This window comes from Lethenteron reissneri, chromosome 28 (assembly GCF_015708825.2).
Source record: "Lethenteron reissneri isolate LAM-NWPU_2019-01 chromosome 28, ASM1570882v1, whole genome shotgun sequence".
Lineage (NCBI taxonomy): Eukaryota > Metazoa > Chordata > Hyperoartia > Petromyzontiformes > Petromyzontidae > Lethenteron > Lethenteron reissneri.
In genome coordinates, this window is record NC_083806.1 from 10,113,855 (window position 1) to 10,136,136 (window position 22,282).

The 22,282-nt window shown below is 49.8% G+C and overlaps 1 protein-coding gene across 3 annotated transcripts; it reads right to left on the bottom strand.

The window, feature by feature from the left end:
* Positions 1 to 3,779: 3,779 nt before the first annotated feature.
* MNT (MAX network transcriptional repressor) lies at positions 3,780 to 20,981 on the bottom strand. 3 transcript variants are annotated; one of them, XM_061562086.1, is made up of 6 exons: positions 20,158 to 20,981; positions 14,873 to 15,230; positions 13,998 to 14,039; positions 10,938 to 11,049; positions 7,793 to 8,069; positions 3,780 to 6,905 (listed from the first exon to the last, which is right to left on the bottom strand). In XM_061562086.1, exons 1-6 carry the CDS (start codon positions 20,222 to 20,224, stop codon positions 5,125 to 5,127), a joined length of 2,637 nt encoding a protein of 878 aa, XP_061418070.1. In that variant the 5' UTR covers positions 20,225 to 20,981; the 3' UTR covers positions 3,780 to 5,124. The 3 variants fall into 3 exon arrangements, with proteins under 3 accessions (XP_061418070.1, XP_061418068.1, XP_061418069.1); XM_061562084.1 differs by having other exon boundaries at positions 14,387 to 15,230; XM_061562085.1 differs by lacking the exon at positions 13,998 to 14,039 and having other exon boundaries at positions 14,387 to 15,230.
* Positions 20,982 to 22,282: the final 1,301 nt, after the last annotated feature.

The following is a 22,282-nucleotide window of genomic DNA, read 5'->3' on the forward strand; positions in this document are numbered from 1 at the left end:
AGGGCACAGCATAAGGCACATCACCACACAGGATCGTTAGGTACGGGGGCAACTTTGCAAAAACAATTCTAGCTCGAGGCAGATTTTTAAAACAGGTTTTTAATGGACATTTTACTTATGTACAAATTTGCAAGAAATGTTAAGATAGAACAAAACTTGTCAGCCTTTGCATAAATATATGCTGAAAAATTACACTTTCAGGAGCATTAACTATTTCGATTAACCATTGTTCCGCTAATGTCTGTACCCAGCAATGCGGTTCATTGTACAACTTTGTGGAAGATTTACTTGATACAGCTGTCGTGGCTGTGACGGTTCCACCTGAAGACGGAAGCTTGTGTTGCCTCCGAAACGTCGTGATTTTTATTTTATTTTACTTTTATTAATTTTAATTTTTTTTACCTACGTGACTTTACCGAAAAAACCTAATAATATGAATAATTTGTGGAAGATCACTTATACCTGGCGCGTATCATCATTCCGTCTTGGCGGTGCCGTTGGGACAATTTTACGGCGCAATCAAAGATGACTAAAGCGGCCCTAAGTTCAAATGTGAACACATCAATAATTTAATCACGTGCCTTAATTTGCATACATGACAATATCTCAGAAGTTGAGTATTCAAAAACATAAGTGACACTCAAATTAGAGTAGTATTCAATCTTGTGCAACGATCGTCGGCAACTGAACATGCACAGAAGCAAATCAACATCACTTGCTCCTGTTCAGACTCCCACAATTACTCCCCACCATTGTGACAATGCCTTACTTAAAAAAAAAATGGTGTTACTACGTTTACACTCATGTTCACACTCAAGTTAAAGACAATGAAATTTTTGCATTTGTAAAAAAAAATGTCAAAAGCAATGAATACACAAACGGTGGCATAATAATCATCCCAACATCATCCACACCTCGAGGGGTAATTTAATCTTTTCCCCTTCCGACGACGTACGCATAACATCGTTACGTTTTTCATCCAATGACGTAACAATGACGTCACAATGACGTACGCGTACATCATCATGACGTACGCGTACATCATCATGACGTACGCGTACATCATCATGACGTACGCGCACATCATCATGACGTACGCGCACATCATCATGACGTACGCGCACATCATCATGACGTACGCGCACATCATCATGACGTACGCACAAGTAAAGTTTTTCTTCCAACGACGTAACAATGCCGTACTTGTACATCATGACGTACATCTCCTAAGTTTTTTCTTTCGATTCCATTCCATTGGATGTACGTCATCTGAACCGAATCGGAAACAAAACAGCACGTGGATGCATCGTCACACATCAGGTCGAACAACACGAGGCACAACCCAAAGATGTATCGGATCTAAAACACAAAACATTTTGTACGCACCCTAAAAATCTATTTCAACGTCCAGAAATTTGCCAACTCATTTAATTGTACCGACCTAAACAGAGCATTTCTCGTTGTATTCTTCTAAATTTTACATTTTGGTATCCTCGTGAATTCCTCAAGTTAGTGTGCCCCCACGTTCAAGTGAGTATGGGGGAGGCAGTGCTCAATCTCCATTGCTAGCCCTGAGGATGTAAACATTCCACATTCCCACGGCGAGAGACAGTCAAAGGACAACCACCACACACACCCCAAACCAAGGTTATTGATTAGGGCGGAGCTAGGCTATACACAGAATGTCCTATCTCCTGGCTGATGGTGGAGTGCCCACTTTATTGGTTGATGGATGAGACCCACCCCCCAATTATCGATCGATCGACACAAGACCATCAATCATCAACAGCCATCCTTCCACGTGCAGCCGTCCATTCTAAACTGATGTACAAATAGGGCTGTTGTACAATGGCCGAGCCAGTAAATATTTCCAATTATTTGCATTGCAGTACTGTGCATTTTAGTACCCGCGACTGCCACATGACACGCAACAGTTATGCGAATGAAACGTCACCATAAGAAACACTACGAAGCATCGAGAGAGACAGGGGGAGTTGAATTCATTGAGCTTCCCTCGACAAAAGATGACGATGAGACGTCTTGCAATTGGCAAGTTTCTTGACGGTCGGCATCAACTTTGAGATGATAATTAATACATCATTCGGAGTGTATCATGGCATATTCTGGGTGGCCGTTAGAATCACAGCAGGCCTTCAAAATGGGAATAAGGGCTCTACGATTATTTCTAAATGTAATTAATAAGTTTTTTTTTACGAACGCCCTTTTACTCACCGTTTAAATTGGAAATGCTATTGAAACCAATGTACGCCACGTACACACACACATCTGAATTACAATGCTCAACCAGGGTAATACAAGTCGCTTAATGTGCCCCCCCCCCTCCCCGACTGCTCATACATGACAGAACGCTTCAAGACAAACAAGAACAACGTCGCAAGAACAATACAGCTGCAATGCCCGGTCAAAAACAAAAGAACCTGTTTCATAAAAACCTTCAGCTTTGTTACAAAATATCCTAGTGCAAAAATGCATTTTAAAACGCCGTCCCCCTCGCTATTGTCACGGTCACAGTACGCGAGTCGATTTAAACAAGCCACGGTGAAGCAGAGCCAATCTGCACGGCGTCGTCAAATGAGCATCTCTCCCCCACCGCGAAACAGCGGTGTGTGCGCGCGGCATGTGTTAGAGTGTGACACGTGTTAGAGTGTGGCATGTGTTAGAGTGTGGCATGTGTTAGAGCGTGGCATGTGTTAGAGCGTGGCATGTGTTAGAGTGTGGCATGTGTTCGAGTGTGACGTGTTAGAGTGTGGCATGTGTTAGAGCGTGGCATGTGTTCGAGTGTGCCATGCGAATGTATTCGGTGCAAGGTCCGGAATACGAAACAGCCGAATGAGCTGGAGCACAATATGCGCAACTGGTCAAGAATACTTTTTACTGGTAGGAACCTCTGGTGACACCAGCCCACGGGGGATTATTGTGTCCGTCGTGCAGGGAGGGGCTGGGTGGGGAGGGTAGGGCTGGGTGGAGAGGGGAGGGTGGGGAGGGGCTGGGTGGGGCTGGGTGGGGAGGGGCTGGGTGGGGAGGGTGGGGCTGGGTGGGGAGGGGCTGGTCACCCCGTGGTGCCCTTATATAAACTCAACGTTTAACCTACTCACGCCGGCTTGTGCCGCCCTCACAGTCGGGCATATTTGCGGAATACACCACGCTGCCGTTGACCCTGCAGGCCATTGACCGAGCAACCCAACGTTCCTACCAGCTCCCTCCGCAGGAATGTGTTCTCTTGCACACAAGCTTGACCACTCGGTTTTCCAAATTGCAGCTTGCCAATGCCAACTCTGCTGCTTGCACAATGCAGAAAAAGCCACGAAAACGTCAAAGCTCATGTGGCCTGCGTTGCGTTCTCTCCCTCTGTCGGCTGCGCCAGGTACTACTGTAACGTTACATTTCGATTTAAAGCTGTTGTGACTGCAGGGATTCATATTCTTGGTTCTTTCGGAAAATTCACGTAGAAGGGAAATAATAAAAATCAAACTATCAAATTCTCTTTATTTTGGCAATCGAAACGTTGCGAGAATTTTATTGTTTTATTTTTAGTATTTCCCTTCTACGTGACTTTACCGAAAGAACCAAGAATACTGAGGCGCCTTGGAATGTAATGTTTTGACACTTTGTTGTGCCTTGCACTGGGGGGGGGGGGGGGGGGGTTATCTAATTTGGAGGGGTCTCGCATTGGTTGCAAAGAATGCGGTAATGTCATCCCGCCGACCGAGTTCTAGCTGTCTTTGTTATATGGACGGGTAATAATGTAAGATGTTGAGTTACCCGTGGGAGATTATTGTCTACATCCCATGTTCAGATTCTATTATTTCACAATGGCAATGATTAAATCCTTCAACAACACAATTGGCCAAGTTGGATACATTTTTTTGGTGATGTCACCAAAAGGGAAATGTTTTGGATAAAAATAAATCGCCTAAAATGTATTTCTGCTCTCCTAGGGCCAAGTTAAGCCACCGAGATAACCTCGCTATTCTATGACTTATGGGCTTAACGGACACGTAACGGTGTACACAAAGCCAAAGCAAGGGCAGCTTCAGGGGCCGTTGAAACATTTAGGTGACCACCAGTCGCTAAGCTATAACACGTAGCTAGAGTTCTCCCAAACTTCCCACAACACACCTGGCTTGCTCACCACACTCTGACAAAAACTTAAAAAAGAAATCACCATTGCAGACTTCTAATTTCCATCGTCAACAATACCCACGCGTTTATACGAAAGAACACGTTGCCCGGGCAGAGGGGTTGTCATGTGAACCAGCTCTAGGCGCAGATCGCGTAAGACGCCAAGAGAAATTTCGTTGTTGAGGAAGGTAGGGATGTGACGATGTGTGCCACCGCCACACGGGAGCGGAATGGTTTCCGCTGTGCGGCTGCCCCACCCCGCGCGCCCGCTGCTCGCGCACGGGACTCGTACAGGACACAGGATATTGCACTGCTGAGCACGTTGCCTCACGCACAGTTATCTCAAATGTAAAGCTTGCGCTAGCCAAAATACCAAAATGCTATGCTGTGATATAAAACAAAAATATTACAAATTAAGTGATTAAAAAGACTTTGACCATCGGCTACTATAAATGACATTGGTTAAGCGCATTCGAGAGCTTACTCTTCCCTTTATGTAAATGCAGCTGGGCAAAGCTTTAGTAAGCATCCCAAAGCAACACACAGGGTCCGGTTTATAATAAAAACACTTGCCACATTTTCACAGTATATACCAGCAATTAATATGTACAAAAGTTCCATTTATTATAAAATTGACATTACAATAATATACAAATGTCAGCTGGTTTCTATCATTTAAATTAGCTCAGCTACACATTTAAATCTTCGACAATAATGAAAACTTAGGATCATTTTACCAAAGGAGGACACTAGTTCGACTGCACGGTAACCAACGTCATTCATGTACCCGACCAGCACTACCCAAACGATCATCATGAATAACAAATTCGTCCGCACCCGTTCTCGTACACCTCACGGGCAAATACACAATGAGCACATTTGCACAGGCGCAACGGCGACGGCGTTGCGTCGTCGACAGAGATAAAAAAAAAAGCGTGGAGTCGTGATCGTCCATGGGCCACGCCGCACCGAAACGTCCCTTCACTTCGGCGCTTCCGCATCGTGTGGCGGCAGGGCAGGCGGGGGCGCTGGCGAGGGCGCCGGCAAAGTCACTGGCACTGCTGCCGACGCCGACGTAGACGCCGGCGTAAGCGCAGGCGCAGCTCTTCCTGCGGGCGTCACATTTCGCTGCGTCTCTATTGCGGTCATGGCAGCGGCTGGCTCGGGCTGCTCCACGGCAGGAATTGCGTCGCCGGCAGGCGCTTTTGCATCCGCGCCGTTGGCGGTAGCAGCGTGAGCATCGGCCAAGGCGGAGGCGATGGCCGGAGTGACGTGCGGCTCCACCAAACTGCCCGGCCGTCCGACCAGGACCGAAGCAGCCGCCAGCTGACCGGCCGCTCCGCTGCCTTGCCCGATGAGGACAGGCAAACTGATGATGTGGGTGGTGGTGGCGACAGCACCGGCGGGTAAAGGGTGCACGAGCGTGGGCGCTTTCGGAGCAGCCTCCAGAGTCACCGCGGATGAAGGGGCCCCACCCCGGGGTCGCGTCAGGCGGGGGCCGCCCCTTGGTCCCACCCCGCCGATGACGCCTTGCGGCGGGACGCCGGGCTGCGCCACGTGGATCACGGCGGCGCTGGGCCGCCCGATTAGGATGTGCGCCCCCGTCACGTGTCCGAGCGGACCGGTCTGCCCGATGAGCAGCGGGGCCGCCGCCTTGGGGCTCCCGCTCACGGCGTGGCTCGTCGCCGGGGAGCCGGGGCCCGCGGCAGACATGGCACGAATGTCTGTCACCTGCAGGCTCGTGCCGACGCCCGGGGCGGGCTTGCCGCCCGCGTCGGGGTTGACGGGACGGAGGACGTGAAGCGCGTGGCCGAGCGGGGCCTGGATGACCGACGTTTGGCCGGACGCGACGGCCCTCTGTGGCACCGCCGCCGCCAGGCTCAGCGTGGTCGCCACGCCGGCCTTGTCGTGCACCAGGGCGTGCGGCAGCGTCAGCACGTGCTGCGCGACGCTCCGATGCAGCATCGGCGCGTGCGACAGCGCCGGGCCCACGGCACGAGCGGTCGCCGTGGTCACCGTCACGGCGTGGTAGTGATTCTGCGACGTCGGGACGTGCTGCTTCTGGGATGGCGCGCCGACTACCGTCGCCAGCTTTGACGGCCGCAGGGGCTGCTGGGAGGAGCCGGGAGGCGCCGCGCCGCCCACCACCTGCACCACTGACGCGTGCTGGGCCGCGGGCACCGGGGTGCCCACGTGCCGACCCGGACCGACGGCTGGCACCTGGCGGACGGGCGCAGCCGCCGCCGCCGGCTGCGGTGACGTAGCCTGCGGAGCTTTACGAGGCGTCGCACTGGACGGGGCAGTTGGCGGCGCGGGGTGGCAAGCCACCTGTATTGGCGAGCCAAGCTGGGAGAGCACCTGCACCGTGGTACGCGGAGATAGAGTCTGCACGGTGGCGTGCTGCGCCAACGCCTGCAGGGCCGCGTTTTGAGAGGTCTGTCCAGGCGGCTCTTGCGAAGGGGCCTGCACCGGAGCGCCCTGAGGGAAGGCCTGCAATGCCGTGTGCTGGGCGAAGATCTGCACCGTGGCGTTCTGACTGGCCGCCGGTCCTTTTGCAGTGTGGGGAAGGGCCTGCCAAGGTGCACTCTGGGCAAAAGCCTGCACCTTTACATTCTGGGAAAAAGGCTGCATCGGTGCACTCTGCGAAAGAGGCTGGGATGGTACGTTCTGGGGTGATGCTGTCTTTTGGAACCACGATGGTGTTTCAGAAGGCAGGACGGGTCCAGAATTCTCCAGTTCGTCATCCACGTTTTCTTCTCCCTCTGCAACAAAGCAAATCGGTTCAACCGGATGTTAAGGCCGAGGGGGATGCTCATTTACCTCGAGCCCAAAGGCTTCGGCGAGACAATTTTGACATGAGAAGAGGAGGGATAACATTGAAGAGCAAAATTAGCCAACGCTCTGACAGTTCCATCTTTTGTGCATCGGTTGTTTGTGGCAGAGATTAATTGATGTTTGATACGGATGGGAATAAAAAAATGATTGATCACAATCGGACCCAAAAAAAATATTATTAATCATATTCGCTGCGAAAGCCAACGGTGTTAAATTCATAAATGCAATCTTTAAAAGACAAAAAAAATGACAAAATATATTCGTAGTAAACTCTGCCTAACAGGAAAATGTGGGAATGACTGGCACACCCAGAGCTGCGCCAGTGTAGGGCCCTCAAGCCAGAACCATGATATGGCCTCACCAGACATCTGAATTTGATTTGGCACCAAGCAGGGCCCAGCGGGCTGGGGCATAATGATGCATTAATTGCGTGCGATGTCAGTCAGTAGCACCCCGTGTCATTTACGTGCACCTCGGACTCATTCACACTCGAGTGTGACATTAGCAGTGCTGCCCAGCTTCTGCGGTGGAACGCAAAACCGATGCTTCTGAATACCAATTAAGGGGCTGGCTTGGCATGGTTCCGGCACAGCTTGGCTGTGAAGTGAAAAAGGTATACATTTGCATGACCCAACGCTTGAACAGACAACCATGCGACACACCCGCTTCAATCCGAGCCCTGCTATGCGAAATCACACCTCACACTCTCAGTCACGTGAAGAGAGGCCAGCGTGACTTCCCCTCCGCCCCGCCCACTCCCATTCGATTGATCGTTCACCCCTCCAGACACAAATGCCGGGAAGCCGTCGCTCACCAGAGGCTGTGGAGGTCGCGTCGTCGTCCTCCGCGTAGTCATCCTCGTCGTCATCGGTGGCGGCAGCGGCAGCGGTGGCGCCGCGGCTATTCGAGTGCCCCGGCCGTGGTGTGGGCCCGCGGGGCATGGCCTGGCGCAGGAGGCTTTCAATGTGCGCCGAGTCCAGGCTCTCGCCCAGCTCGTTGCGCAGGTCGGCAAGCCGCTGCTGCGACGAGATCTTCTCGCGAGCCAGACGCTCCATCTCGTGCTCAAACTCCTTCTCCTTCCGCTTGAGCACCTTTGTGAGCGGCAGAGGTCACGGACGGTCACAACCAAGGGCCATAAGAAAAGAAGGTGATGAATCGCTCCACTGCGTGATTTGGTGAACAGTTATAAATCAGGATCGTGACTCGATTTCTAGAATATGTTTCAGATCCAGTTTTGCCATCTTATTTGTCGTACATTTGTATCGTCTCATTCGCTCAAACCTAAATTAAACACTCGCATATAATTTACAGAAACAGTTCAACGCATGTATGATGCGTGTTACAATGGATTTGAATTTCATGTCGTGTTACATAAACCACTATTGGTCTCTCGAGCCGCTCACAATTGCTCTCATGAAAACGACCTGCCTCCTAAGAATAAGCGAGTCGATGCCAGGTGACAATGACATCCAAAACGTGCAATTCAGCAATTACGCGAAAGCGTACTCACAACATTTAGAATTACAAAATAAGTCTCTAAGCGTCTCTCTGCTCGAAGGAGCCTGAAGCGGTGCTCATGAGCTGAGGTAGCTGTCAAAATTCAGCATTTCTACACAGGTCAGTTCTCCACCGGATGACCAATATTAACTTCACACAAACTCATCTTTTGATCGCAAAGAAATTAAGGGCTGGGATTTTAACTTTTAACCTTCTGATTTTCAGTCAAGCATGCTTGCCACAGTACAAATTGCTAAACGTTATGTGAAAGTATTCCTTTTTAACCAGGAAAGAAGAATCAGTTTATCCAAAGACTCGTTGAGAAGATTCCTAAGTAGAGATTGTTGACCAATTATGTTGGATGTTGTACATGGGGGAAAACTATAACATCTTGATGCTTTAACCCCCCCGCCACCCCCCAAAAACCTAAGTATGCATGCTACCTGCACTTATCTTTACATCCTTTCACACACTATGACAACATTTTCGCTGGCTGGCTATCATACGCATGTTGGTCGGCTTGCGTGCAGCGGTGCACCATCACCGGGCACATCAGCACGATGGTCATCCCACAGCGTTGAGCCGGGTTCGTGCGAGGCACCGACGCCTCCCCGCCCGCCCACCCACCCACCCACCCTCCACCTCGGTTGTGTGCGTCCCACGCAAATGGGCGGCCAGTGCCGGTTATATACGAAAAGGCAAAACGCACGAAAGGGCTTCCTCATTTTATAGAGTGAAGCCATGTTGCGCGGTTTTGGTTAGCACGCAACATTTCACGGAATAAATTGTTCAAGATAATCGTTTTCAGAGTTGCATGATGTTGCAATAGACTTGTGAACAATTTGCAGGAAAAAGTGTACGAGCGCTTTCAAAAAAACTGCCGTATAAGTTTGTGGCATCTGGACAGTAGTCTAGGAGAATGCATGATTGAAATTGAGGGAATAGAACACGGTGTGAATAAATAGACGAGTGGTGTGGACCGATGGCCCGTTTCATATTCCCGTTCCAATTATTCTGTTCTACCCTGCTGTACTGTACAAAAGAGTGTCCATCACATGGATTACCCATTGGATATTAAATCCCTCAGGTATAAATTATGGGGCGGTGGCCGAGTGGCTAATACAAGGTCAGGGCATGGATCTGGAACCACCGACAACCTGGGTTCAATTTCAGGCGAGTGCGAGATTTATTCAGGTTCCCAAGTGGATCCAGTTGATGGTCCCAGCCAAACAATCAACGAATGCACTGTAAAAAAGAAAACTCATCATGTTAAAGTTGAGCTTTTTAACGTCATTTGGCGCACTTCAGGCCGATAATTTAAAATGTTGACTTTTATATGCAACGAACACTCATTTCGAAAGGGGAAATAAAAATTGCGCCCCCCGTGTGGAAAAAAAAAAAGAGGCTAAACGATTGAATTTAAACACAATTCTGACAGCATGTGCGTTTGCTGTTTGAGGCAAGACGGTTTGCACGGTTTTGCCGAGAGCTTAAAAATAAATTCTCTTCACAGGACTCCAATAATGCAGTTGTAATAAGTGCGGGTAAAAATATATTCTGGATGATTCCGCCCCCTTCTCCTTCCCCCCGAAAATAAAATCCCTCCTCTTCCCGACCATCTCAGAATGCGAGTCACCACGACACGCAGCTGCATCTAACTGCTGCGTAAAACTATTATTGTATTGCTCAAGTTCGATAATTAGGCACAACCCTTAGGAGCAAGAGCAGGTTTGTTTTACATCCAAAGTGTCTACCCCCTCAGCGGTGCAATGCAAGGATGTGTTGGTTGTAGCAGAAGTGGCACAGTGGACGTTAATAGATCTTGCCACGATAATTGGTTCTTTACCCTTCTATCTGGCAACAAAACTGACACCTTTTTGCAAGGAGTCATGTTTGCATAGACCACAATACCTGCAGTCATAATACAGTGCACATTATCAGAGTTATGTTCTTTTGTTTGTATTATGACTGCAGGTATTGCGGTCTATGCAAACATGACTCCTTGCAAAAAGGTGTCAGTTTTGTTGCCAGATAGAAGGGTAAAGAACCAATTATCATATTTTTACTGGCAAATGAGGTCCCCATAGTGTAGATCTTGCCACGTTATTCAGAAAAGGAGCCGGTCACGGGTACCGGCATCCCTGCCCATCCATATGTGCCACATTTAAAAATGACTTGCAAACTACGGAATTGGGTGAAGCTCAACAGCAACATCGCCCCCATCCCTCCCGCCCACACGTACTGCAGGCTACTATCGTGCGTGAACACGCATCGCTCTCCCGACAGCCCTGCAAATGAACAATGACACGAACACCAATTGTTGCTCACAAGGTCGGATTTGATAACAAAAATATCTGTGCTCATATATCCGGGCTCGTGTTGCGGAGTCGACACTGCGATAATCACCAATGCCAACCCCCCTACCCCGACCCAGCCTCCCGCCTCCCCCCTCAACACCGCACCTGGATGTAGCGCAGGGCTCCGCGCAGGATCGTCAAATTTGACGTCTTCTTCTCCTCCATGCTGGGGATGATCTTCTTGAGCGCGTCGAAGCACTCCTTGAGGTGAGCGCGCCTGCGGGCAAGCAGGGCCACAGGTATCGCGCAAACGCCCACCACACATTGTTCACGGTCGCGCAACGTTAGCCAAGACGCGCGAGGAGGAGGGGGGGCGGAATCGGGGGGGGGGGGGCGGGAGTCGTGCCCGTTGTGCCTGGACCCGGACAGAAGTGCAGCAACAATAAGAAGATCAGTTTAACACGTAGCAGGCTTTGGCGGACAGTATTATCCATAAGAGGTTTTTTTTGGGTTAGATTGCGTAAATATCAATGCGTCATTAAACCCGCCACGACCAATTAATACGGTTTGTCACGGAAACAAAACATGCCAATTTGTTACTCGTACAGCACACCGGCGTGTTGCCAGAGTTGACAACACTGGCTGTCGCCTGATGCTGGTTGTAATTACTGGCAAACCGTCGTACTCGAATTCTAAATGTTGTGGGTTTACTCAATAAAACGTTTTGTTCACGTGACAAACCTTCCTTATTGGCTGTCGGGTGGTGGTGGGTTGAACGACACATTTATGCAATCTAACCCAAAACAACTCTTATGAACAAGAAGATCGCTCAAGCCAAGAGAAAAGACGCTGCCATGTACATAAAGAGGGAAAAACGTGAGACCAAAAAAAGATCAAGACGTCAAGTGTCACAGGTCTGCCCTTTACAACAAAAATACCTCGCGCAAGAGAGACTGGAATGCCAACAGGACTATATTTTACACCGTATTATAGAATCTACTGGTATCACATAATCTCGATCCGTCAACGTAGTTATTGTGACCTCAGTGTATTGGCCAGGTGCTCCGTTACTATCGTCAAGCGTGATGCATTACTGCAAATGCATATTTTGCAATAAAGCACAATCTTAAAGATATGTATCAAAAATAAAAACCAAGTCTTTTTTTCATTATGGAATGTGGCGTCGTATACTACGATTCGAAGTGGAACGATTGCAGATCCGACATCGCGATGCACAATCACTCCCGCGAGATCAACGGGAACGTGGTCGGGATGAGAACTTTTACATTCGGAGACCACCCGTACCGCATTCCCCTACTTATGCAAGGGGCAGCACTGCAAAAGCGCAAACGTCAGTCCAGATAAAGAACAGGGGACCTCATGAAAACACCACACGTGCGGCAATACATCTCAAACAAAAAATCCTGCGCTTCAGACCCCGTTTCTTACTCCGAAAGTGAAGGCGTTTCAAACGAAGCAAACTGGTGCTTCAAAGATTTATTAAAGGTCTCGTGAGAACCGTCCACGGGGCTTTGACAAAGCAGACGTAAATGGGGGCTTTTTTTTTTAAGGGAGGCCGAGGGAACAAACTTTTGCACAACAGCAGAGGACAAAACCGGAGAAGCAGACATCGCTCCGGCTGGCAAGGTGTGGTTATATAAAAATTCCTACATTCCTCCCCCTTGCAGAACCGCTACGTTGGCAGTGGATGCACCAACCTTGTAATACGTCATCTTGGTAGGCTACCGCCTGCTCCTACATAAATTAAAACATTATAATTAAAAATAAAATACTTTTTGAAAAAAAGACATTATTTTGCCACTTGCATATTTGCCCTAATTTATTTTATTCGGGTAAATTTCTAGTAATTGGCATCTGATTATCCATGCATTATTTTGGGAAGATCCCTCTCAGAGAAGTTGTGATTATTCTCATTATCCCCAACTCGGATACATCGGTTGAGTAAATGGAAGTCAATTCACAACGGCATCACGTGGCGACAACCCGTGTTATAGGGTCCGCGGCGATCCGCATGCCATTGCACACCTGAAATGTAAGAGCGATCCACACGTTGACATTACTTTCTATTTTTTAAAGCAGGTGAAAAGACAAAGGTGGTTGGGCACGATGCCACCCAGCTCCACTTGGCAACATCGCAGCGCGAGAGATTCAACACGGCTTGCGAGGTGAACGTATTTGCTACTCTCATTATGACGATGCCCCCCCTGGTGTTTAACTCAAACATGCACCGAGATTTGAGATTATTTTGGTGCTGTAAATATCCAAATGATGGGCCACTTTGTTGAGCCATCATTTATGGCCAGGTAACGTCTTAAAAATAAGTTAATACCTTAGTGGGCTTTGCCTTGTAGGATGGGGATGGTTTAGTTTAATTTGTAGGTGTTTGGGTGATTTGTTTACATTTCTTGTACTTTGTACTATCATGTTTTGGTACTGTTTGTTGTAACCTGCCCCTACTGTACATGTCATAAAGAGCTTTATAGCTCGTCGGATTCCTCCACAATAAATATTCTGATTCTTAAAAGTGCCGCCACCCTCTTTTCTGTCCGCCCAAGCCGTTCACCCCCCTACCCACCCCGCACTGCAGCGGTGTTGGTGGCAGGGTGGGGTGCACGGTCATCCAAACCGCGAGGCGTAAGCTCACCGCTATGCAGCTTTGACCTTCTAAGCTGCACGGCATCACCGTGCGAGCGCGTCTTTAAGAAGTCGCGTGAAAAATTAACACTCGCCAAATCTGACCGCTCGCCGTTACCGACCGAGAGGGCGTCTCGCGCAACGCACAAAACACTTTTCGAATTCAATACGCTCAGGTGGCACCCGAGCGTACTGTGGTGTGAAAATTGTTCAACACCCGCGCAAGCGTTTTAAGCTGTCACAAAGCGCTGCTTATCAACACGAGCTTTTACGTTTCGGTACCATTTTAATTGACGCTCTGGAAAACTGCTTCTTGCGTTTAGTTCATTATCCTTCCCCGCACCTCTGATTGGCACGGTTGGCTAATGTACGGTGCGAAAGAAGTTCAACACATCTCTGTACGTACATCGTGATAGCACCGTGTATTTCAACACGTGTTTAGGTTTCAAACGGCTTCAAAGGTTTAAGTCCTCGTTTATTCACTTGGCCTCTCTTAGAAAACGGCAAGACAGTTTTGGAAAATGGTCTCTATATCAAAGTCCCTCTCCCAGTACCCGTCGCAAAACTTACCTGGACTTTTCGAGCTTGTTGTGGACTTCCCTCGTTCCGGCACTGTTTATCGGGAAAGGGATAAATGACATTTACTTTTTTGGCTTTATTTTGCTTTCGTTAAAAAATAAAATATTTTTAATGTTAATCAACGGATATATATTTTTTTGAGCCTTCAGCTACGGAAAAGAAACGGAAAAAAAAAAACTTCATGGGGTTAACCGTAGACGCGGGTTTGCAAAGAGCGCTCGTAAGTTAAGCCTCACAAAGAAATATATTGCTAAAATGGAAAATAAAAGCACACACGACCAGGATCAAAGTTGAACAATCACTTACACAGCTGAACTAGACCAGAGATTAAATCACCCAGAGGTTAATCGACTAGACCAGAGACGAATCAGAGTACTGACCCTCCTGGTCTCCTCTTCTGATCGGCTGGAAATAGCTCATCTGCCGAAGCCTGTGCGACTTTGCTGGGCGCCATGGGCGGTAGCAGCGCTGGCTGAGCCGACTGGCCAGTGACCCCGGCTTGGCCCGGACTCGCCGAACCCGGCCCCGCGGCCTGTGGGAATGCTCGGCCAGGACTCTCGGAGCCCGAACCCGCAGAGAGCGACGGCTCCTTAAACGTGGAAGCGGGCAGCAACAAGGTAGGCTGTTGCTGCTGATGGTTCTGATGATGGTGAAGCAGGACGCGGCCTGGGTTTGCAAATCGAGCATTAACCGGGGCTGGAGTCTCTGCGAGAGGTGGTTGCGATGGCGAAACCGTCACTGCCATCATCCCACCCGCTGTGGCAACGTTCGCCTGCTGCTGCTGCTGCTGCTGAGCAGCCCGACCACCCGGGCCGGACCTTGGTGTGGCATTTGTGCCGGCCGACAGAGGCTGCGTTGGGGCGAACCTCTTGTAATCGGGCGTCAATTTGCTCGGGTCGGCCGTCGAGCTGGCCGATGGGGGCGACACTGCCGCCGCCGCCGCCGCCACCGCCGCCCCCCCCGGGCTCTGGGAGGCGCCGTGATGGTGCAGGGTCGAAGGCGGAGCGGTGGCGCCGGTGACAGCCGAGACGGCGTGCGCGCGCCCGCCCGTGTGAGCGTCGCACGTGCCGTTCGTGGGCCGCCGAGCAGAGGAGGGCGAGGGCGGCGCTGCGGAGGGCAGCAGCGCGCCGGTGGGTAGCACGAGCGTGTACACGTGCGGGGTGTGGTCCCCGTTCGACAGCCGGCCTTCCACATCGCGCTCCAATGAGATCTCGAGCTTGTCCGCTGAAACACAAGTCAACACTCTTTTCATTAAACCACACACAAGGCTCGCGCCCCTGATGTATTACTTCTATTTAAAGGCCTTGCGAGTTTTGGCTAAGCAGAGCTGTTATTTTGGCATCACACACTCGTTGAAGATGGGACAGTGAGAAGGTGCGATGGCAAGTGTTTAAACAGTGGCATCATTAAACCTGCAGATTTACGCAAAAGCTTTTTTTAAGATATAAAGATAACACAATATAGCATCATAATTGTACTAAAAAGTTGTAAATTGTTGATTTCAGCACCGATAAATGTGTATAAACCTGTAGTGGCATAAGATGCTCGTTGTACAATGTTATTTATGTATGTTAAACGTCTTTTGCACCATATGTAGCCAAACGCGCTTATCGGAGATGCACTGAGTAGTAAATTGAAAGCAACTCCTTTGACCAGAGGGCTTGATGAAAAATATCACACGGCACAACTATCGGCTCTCAAGTATTCAACGTTTACACATTAACGCTCCGCACGACCGACCAGTCTGGAAATATAACGCACGGTTTTCCAAACGCCATTCCTCACGGTCGACCACAGCACGGTATACATTTCCATATTTAACAGTCTTCTCCGTTTAAAAAGACCCTTCAGCACTCCACGCACGTAACGGTGGATAATAAAATCCCACATTGATGTAGGCAGTGCCAATTTAAATACATATCTTAATAGGGGAGGGCCTTAATAACATGGGACCTTTATTTGCAGTATCAAAAACATAATAGGTTTTACCCGTTCTGCCAATGAAACAGGTGTTAAGATGTTCAAACACCAAATAGGGGGCCTTAGTGTAAAAAGTGTGCTCTAATCGTATACTAATTACACGACATCACACGAGACGTTTTTATCAGTTGCCAGACAGGTGCAGCGTCCAATTATCTCAATTGTATTTGAACATGATCATAACTACATACTGTATTCATTTCCACACCCTTCATCACTACTGCTGGCCTACTCTTATGGAGGAGAACCACACAAAAACGCTTCTCATCAGATGAGAATTACGAACGAAAAACTACCACGCGCGAGCCGTTAACTCTTCATCGCTTGCCGCAGCTGCGTTTAATGTTTCGCTTCCATACATTTACCCCTGGTTTCATCTCCATTGTGATGTCGGCGTCATGCCAAGACAAAGTATCACAGATCCCGCAGATGCAGTACGACCCTTTTGTGAGAGAACAGCTCGCAGAAGTGGATAATTCAGATGCCATTGTGCTCATGCCGCCTGCCAGGGCAGTTAATGTCGAGAGGAAATGACCGATTTTAAGGTTCACGGTTTTGAAGGCAGAGGTCGCAAACGGGTTTTGATTCCTTCCTTACCCGTACCCGGCCGCACCAGGGTCGCAAACGGGTACCCGTACCCGTGCTCGGCCGTACCCGTACCCTACCCGTAGGGTACGGATATCGGGTACCTGATTGCGACCTCTGGGATGAAGCCATGTTGCAGGACGCGGGTGGGTTGATTCTAGGAACTTGAATTGTGAGAAGAGACAAGACGTTGGGAAATGAGTGACAAACAGTTACTCACAAGTGACTTACGGTCTACCTGTACCCGTACTCGGCCGCACCGGTTGCGATCTCTGTTTTGAGGCACTGATCTCCATCTGTCCTGAAGGACCACTGCCCGCATGTTAGATTACTTAACATTTCAGTATTTAAGTATTAACACAGAGCACCAAAATCACCGGATCTCATCAGGTACGCGGAAGGTGAGCAGGGCTGAGCTTAGACGGAGAGGGCACGGGAGGAGGAGGGGCACCCACTCTCCGGAAAACGGGGGTTGTAGGTCGATTTGGCGCTGTAAAGTTGGCAAAGAGCATTGGAGAGTACAATAATTGTTGTACCCCACAATGCCCCCCCCCCACCTTTAACCATCCGACACTACCCAGCGTGACGCATTAAACAGCAGCATTGGGAGTGGTGCACAAGTACTAATAACAGACAACTCACATTTGTCAATAATACTCCCCCCTCCAGAGGAATTTTTTTTGTTATATATAACTGGTGACGTTTTTAGTCATTGTACCTTACATCTCTCTCCTATGAAGGTCCATTGCCCAAAACGTCTTCAATTACATGTTTCTTTCCCTCTATAGAGCAGTTTTATTGGCAAATGTCTTTTTGTTGTTGCTATTTGTGCTTGTCAGCGAGTGGTCAAATAACTGAAATGACTCGCAACTGCGACAGAAAGGGCCCCTCTCATCTTAGCAGCGGATTGACAACAGCACCCATAAATGTCGACGCTTCACTCGTACGGCGGCTTGAAGGATGACGATGGCAAAGTGGTTTTCATGCTGCGCAAAAAAAAAACCTCCCCACAATTGCCTCCACAAATAACGTGATGCCATGTGGCCACGTGAACGGGCACATGCAACCCGCTAAGGCAAGTCCACACGTAACGTTGCACATGTAAACCCGCGTTTGAGGACACATCTCAAAAGGATTATTCCTACAAAAAAATTGCAATTTCGCAAGCGGTCGTGGTGATGTGATGTTGACGTGGCGTGTGTGTGCGCGCATTGTCCGGGGAAATATTCGGGGGTGCTGCTGAACGCATTACATCACTGCACCGGTGGTGGTGGGGTGGGTACGTGTGCGTCGTGTACGTTGCCGAGCCAAGACGTCACCGCAGCCCCAAAGGAGGGCTTTCCCCAAAGAGTGACATTTCATTCAAGGAGGAGCCCATCCCCTAAGCAGTGACGAGATTGCAATGAATGGTGGGGGTGGTGAGGGTGGTGATGAGGGGTGGTGGGGGGTGGTGGGGGCGTTTACAAACCCCATGACATCATCTTCGCGCAAATGGATTTCTCCGTCTTTCCCCGACGCGAGAATTCCTGTCGGGGGAGCGGCAGCGTAGCGTAGGCGCGCTACGCCATGAACCCAGCCACCCGAGTTCGATTCCCGCTCACGGCCACCAACACCATTGACAATTATCTGAACCGGTCCTGGGCCTTCTCCGAGGTCGACTCAGCCTCAAATGAGTACCTGGTGGTGCGGTGTGTAAAAACATCGCCCCTGGGGAGACAACGCTGGGATTTTTGCACGCAGCGTTGTAATACGGTGCTTTTTTTCTGGAAGATTTGCTGGTTTATCCAGGATGTTTCTGTTGCGCGTCGTCGCTTTAAGATGTTCTCTGTTCATATTTTGTTTGTTTGCGGTTGCACCCGACTCAAGAGCCGCATGGCTCTTAATAAATGAAACTTGAAAACTTGAAACGGCGGTCGGGTGTGGTGCTGGTCACCCACCCCTGCACAGGTGCTACTCGCTAACTGCACTTGCCCCGACAGTCTGTTAACGCTACACGGGGGATCTTTGTCTTTGGCGGCAGGGTGTTTACGCGAAACCCGTGACATCATCTCCGTGCAATTGGGTTTCTCCAACGTCTCTTCCCCGGACGATGGAATTCATCAGGGTCCAAGCCGGGAATGAGAAATTTGTTTTTTGTGTTGCAGCAGCAACAACACAAACATTAAAAAAAATCTGCACGAGGTGGACGAACTGTCATGTAGATTGACGCACGTGGTGGTGCAAAGGTTGCAAAAATCTATCGTGGGTTTTTTGTTGTGTATTGTTTTGTGTGCATTGTTTTGTGCGTATTGTTTTGTGCGTATTGTTTTGTGCGTATTGTTTTGTGCGTATTGTTTTGTGCGTATTGTTTTGTGCGTATTGTTTTGTGCGTATTGTTTAGTGCGTATTGTTTTGTGCGTATTGTTTTGTGCGTATTGTTTTGTGCGTATTGTTTGTGTATTGTTTTTTGAGTATTATGAAAGAGAGCTTGAGAGCTCCTCGGACAGATTCCTTCGGTATAAAATGAATATTCGGATTCTGAAACCAGAGATGAAAGAAGCTTTTGCTGGTTATTTTAACCATGGCCAAGGTAAAACGATATTAAATGTAATTCATTTTCCTCGGTGGACTGCATCATGAAGAAATCCGTTAATTACGGGCACGCCATCCCTACGCACGTGTCAACAGTGGACAGTCCTTCAACCCGAGAGCCACAATGGTTCCCCCGAGACGAGCGTTGCAAAGAATTCCGCGATGCTGCTGCTGCTGCCGACGTTTGTGCATTTTCTTAAAATGTAAAAATCGGTCAAAGAGAAATCGAACACCACTTTCTGTACCCGTCATCCCTACCGGTGTCGATCCTTCACTGCCAAAGTTCGGTGCCACTGGCTGTACACTCATACTGCTGCAGGTGTCATACAGGAAGACATTACAGCAGCTACCACTGACAGAACACATCGAGTACTCGTGATACTACTCTGCAAGTACTTTGTAAGCACGAGCCAGCAGTACTAAAAATGTAAAGCTGCTGGTACAAATCAGTAGTGCCGCTGCTTCTACATTGTACTCGTCAGTGGTACAACTGCTAATGATACGAGTCAGTCGCACCGCTGCTACTACCCCACCGGTACTGCCGTGTAAACGCAGCAACAACATCCTACAAACGCCACGTGCGCGTCACGCCCCAAGGCACCACGGCGGGTCACGTGGCACGCGGCATTGGCATGTGACGCGGGGTCCACGTGCCCCACTGCACCGCGCGTACAAAACACACAGAGGGGGGGGGGCAATGCCCGCTAGTGGAAATTCCACATTTCTTTGGCACGGGGACACGTGTGGAATCGGTCCATCTCCCCCCCCCCCCTCTCCACCACCACCCATTAACCGCAGCACGTCCAATTAGTTCAGAACGAATGATCGATTTTTAACACTGCGGTATTCCGCAGGTGGTGCAAGCGGAAGCCGCCATTCGCCCAACACCCCCCCCCCGCCCCCCAAATACATCAACCCGCAATCACCCCCCCTCCTTGCCCCGTCAGTGATGTCACCGCGACGCCGGTACCAGCCTGGTGTGCAACTCTCCCCATGGGCGTGCGTCGAAACGTACCGCGCGCGCCTTGCTTGTCCTGCCACTCGACGTATCGCGCGGCCTCCAGCAGCGTGTCGATGTTCATGTCGGCGCGACGTGGAGAGGCGACGTTATTGGTGGTGGCGTTGTTGTTGGTGGTGAGGGGGGGGCGTTGTGTAAACACGTGCGCGCTACGCCAAGGCGCGCACGCACGCACGCACACGCACGTGGGAGCCCGCGCATGCGCACACGCGACGCGCACACGTGGGTAGCGCGCGCGCGTGCGCGTGTTGGGGGGGGGGGGGGACGTGCGCGCACGTGCACACGGCCCCTCCCCTTCACACCCCACCCCCCAGTCCGCCGCCAGCAAGCGAAGCTCAATGAAAGCTCAACCTTTTTTGTTATATTCCCCGAGATCACCGCGCTAACTAACGCCCGCTAGTAACATTGCGGCGACCGCCAAATCGACTTCACCGATGACAAACGCCGCCGCCCCCGTCCCGTCCCCCCCCAGCCGGCCGGCCCGCCCGCCCAGGCGTCTTCTCTTTCCTGTTATCTCCAGTGCTTGACGTACTTCAAATTTCCCTTCATAAAACCCAGAGAGGCAAACAAGTCCGCGCCACGCACGACCGATGACATCCGATCCGGCGGAGCACGGATTAAGCGACTCTTGTCCCACTACCACCGCTCAATCACCGACCCCCTGAGGACGACGATCGTCTTTGCACGCCGCAGTCGCAGCAGCAGTAGCCGCAGTAGCTGCAAGGCCGTAGACGTCGGCTGTAGTCGAGGCGACGAGGAGACGGCCCGTGCCCCCCCGGCTCATCGGGACAATACCGCCACCCCGCGCAAAATGGCGGGCTCGCACTCCCGCCCCGCCCCCCTCCTCCTCCTGCAGCCCCGCCCCTCACAATCTCTAGCCCCCCCCCCGCCCTTCGCGCTAGAATCTCCACCCGGGATAAACGCACGCGGTGGGGTGGGGGGGGGGCGACCGCCGTCTCGCGCACCGCCCCGCCTCCCAACAACTCGGCGTCAAAACACTTGGGGTGGGCGCCACGCGCAACGGAGGAAAAACCAAAACCCGGAGCGGCGGGTTGGCAGCGCCGTGACGCGTGCGCGCGACAACTGTGGATTCTGGATCGTAATGTCAGCGTGGCTCTGTGCGAATTTTTATTTTTCTTCTTGGTTCTTTCGGTAAAGTGACGTAGAGTTGAAATAATAAAATAATAAAAATAAAACATAATAAACCAATTCTCACGACGTTTCGGCCACAACGCAAGTAGCCGTCCTCAGGTGGAGAACAGGTCTGTCGAGAAGACTTCAGACTCTCATGGATTGATCATAGCTGCTGCTGCTGATGATATCATTAACACAAGTGACATTTATTACACATAAAATTTCCATAAATCCGCATATATTTCATGCTGCATCCGTGTTTATAACCCTAAACTGTTATGTTTTAATAGGCAGCAATGCCAATGTATCATTTCACGTTAATATTAAAGCGATTTGTGAAATTATCCTGAAATTGGAGATTAAGTCTCTATAGTAATTATCCCAAAACAATTATTCCACCTCAATATATTCCAGATCGCTGCTGGAGTCTAGATTGGAGTAAGAGTCATCAGAGTTCAATGCATGCCTACTCATAATAAACGTATATGAATGTGCCCCATACAGCATCGCACCCTATATCCTTACATACGCAAGGGAAAAATAGAACGAGATGAATGTAGCGTTCTAGATTTGAAGCTTTCGCGACTGCAAGGATTCATACTCTTCGTTCTTTCGGTAAAGTCACGTAGGTAAAAAATTAAATTAAAATTCATTTTTTACCTACGTGACTTTACCGAAAGAAATAAGAGTATGAATGTAGCGTTGCCAAAACAAGCACTTTCCAGATGGCCCAAGATGAACTGAGCAATAGTCTCAATCTCGGGGCTATCATTTCATTCAAGTTCATTTATTTGGTATAGCCCTGTGAGCCATTCGGCTCTTGAATCGGGTGCAACCGCAACAAACAAAAAACGAAAACATGAACAAGAAAACATCTTAAAGTGACTAAGTGCAAACAGAAAATGCAAGAAAAGACAGCAAAATATTGCAGAAAAAGCACCGTACACCAACGCTGTGTGCAAAAATACCAGTGGGATGTAAGTCAAAC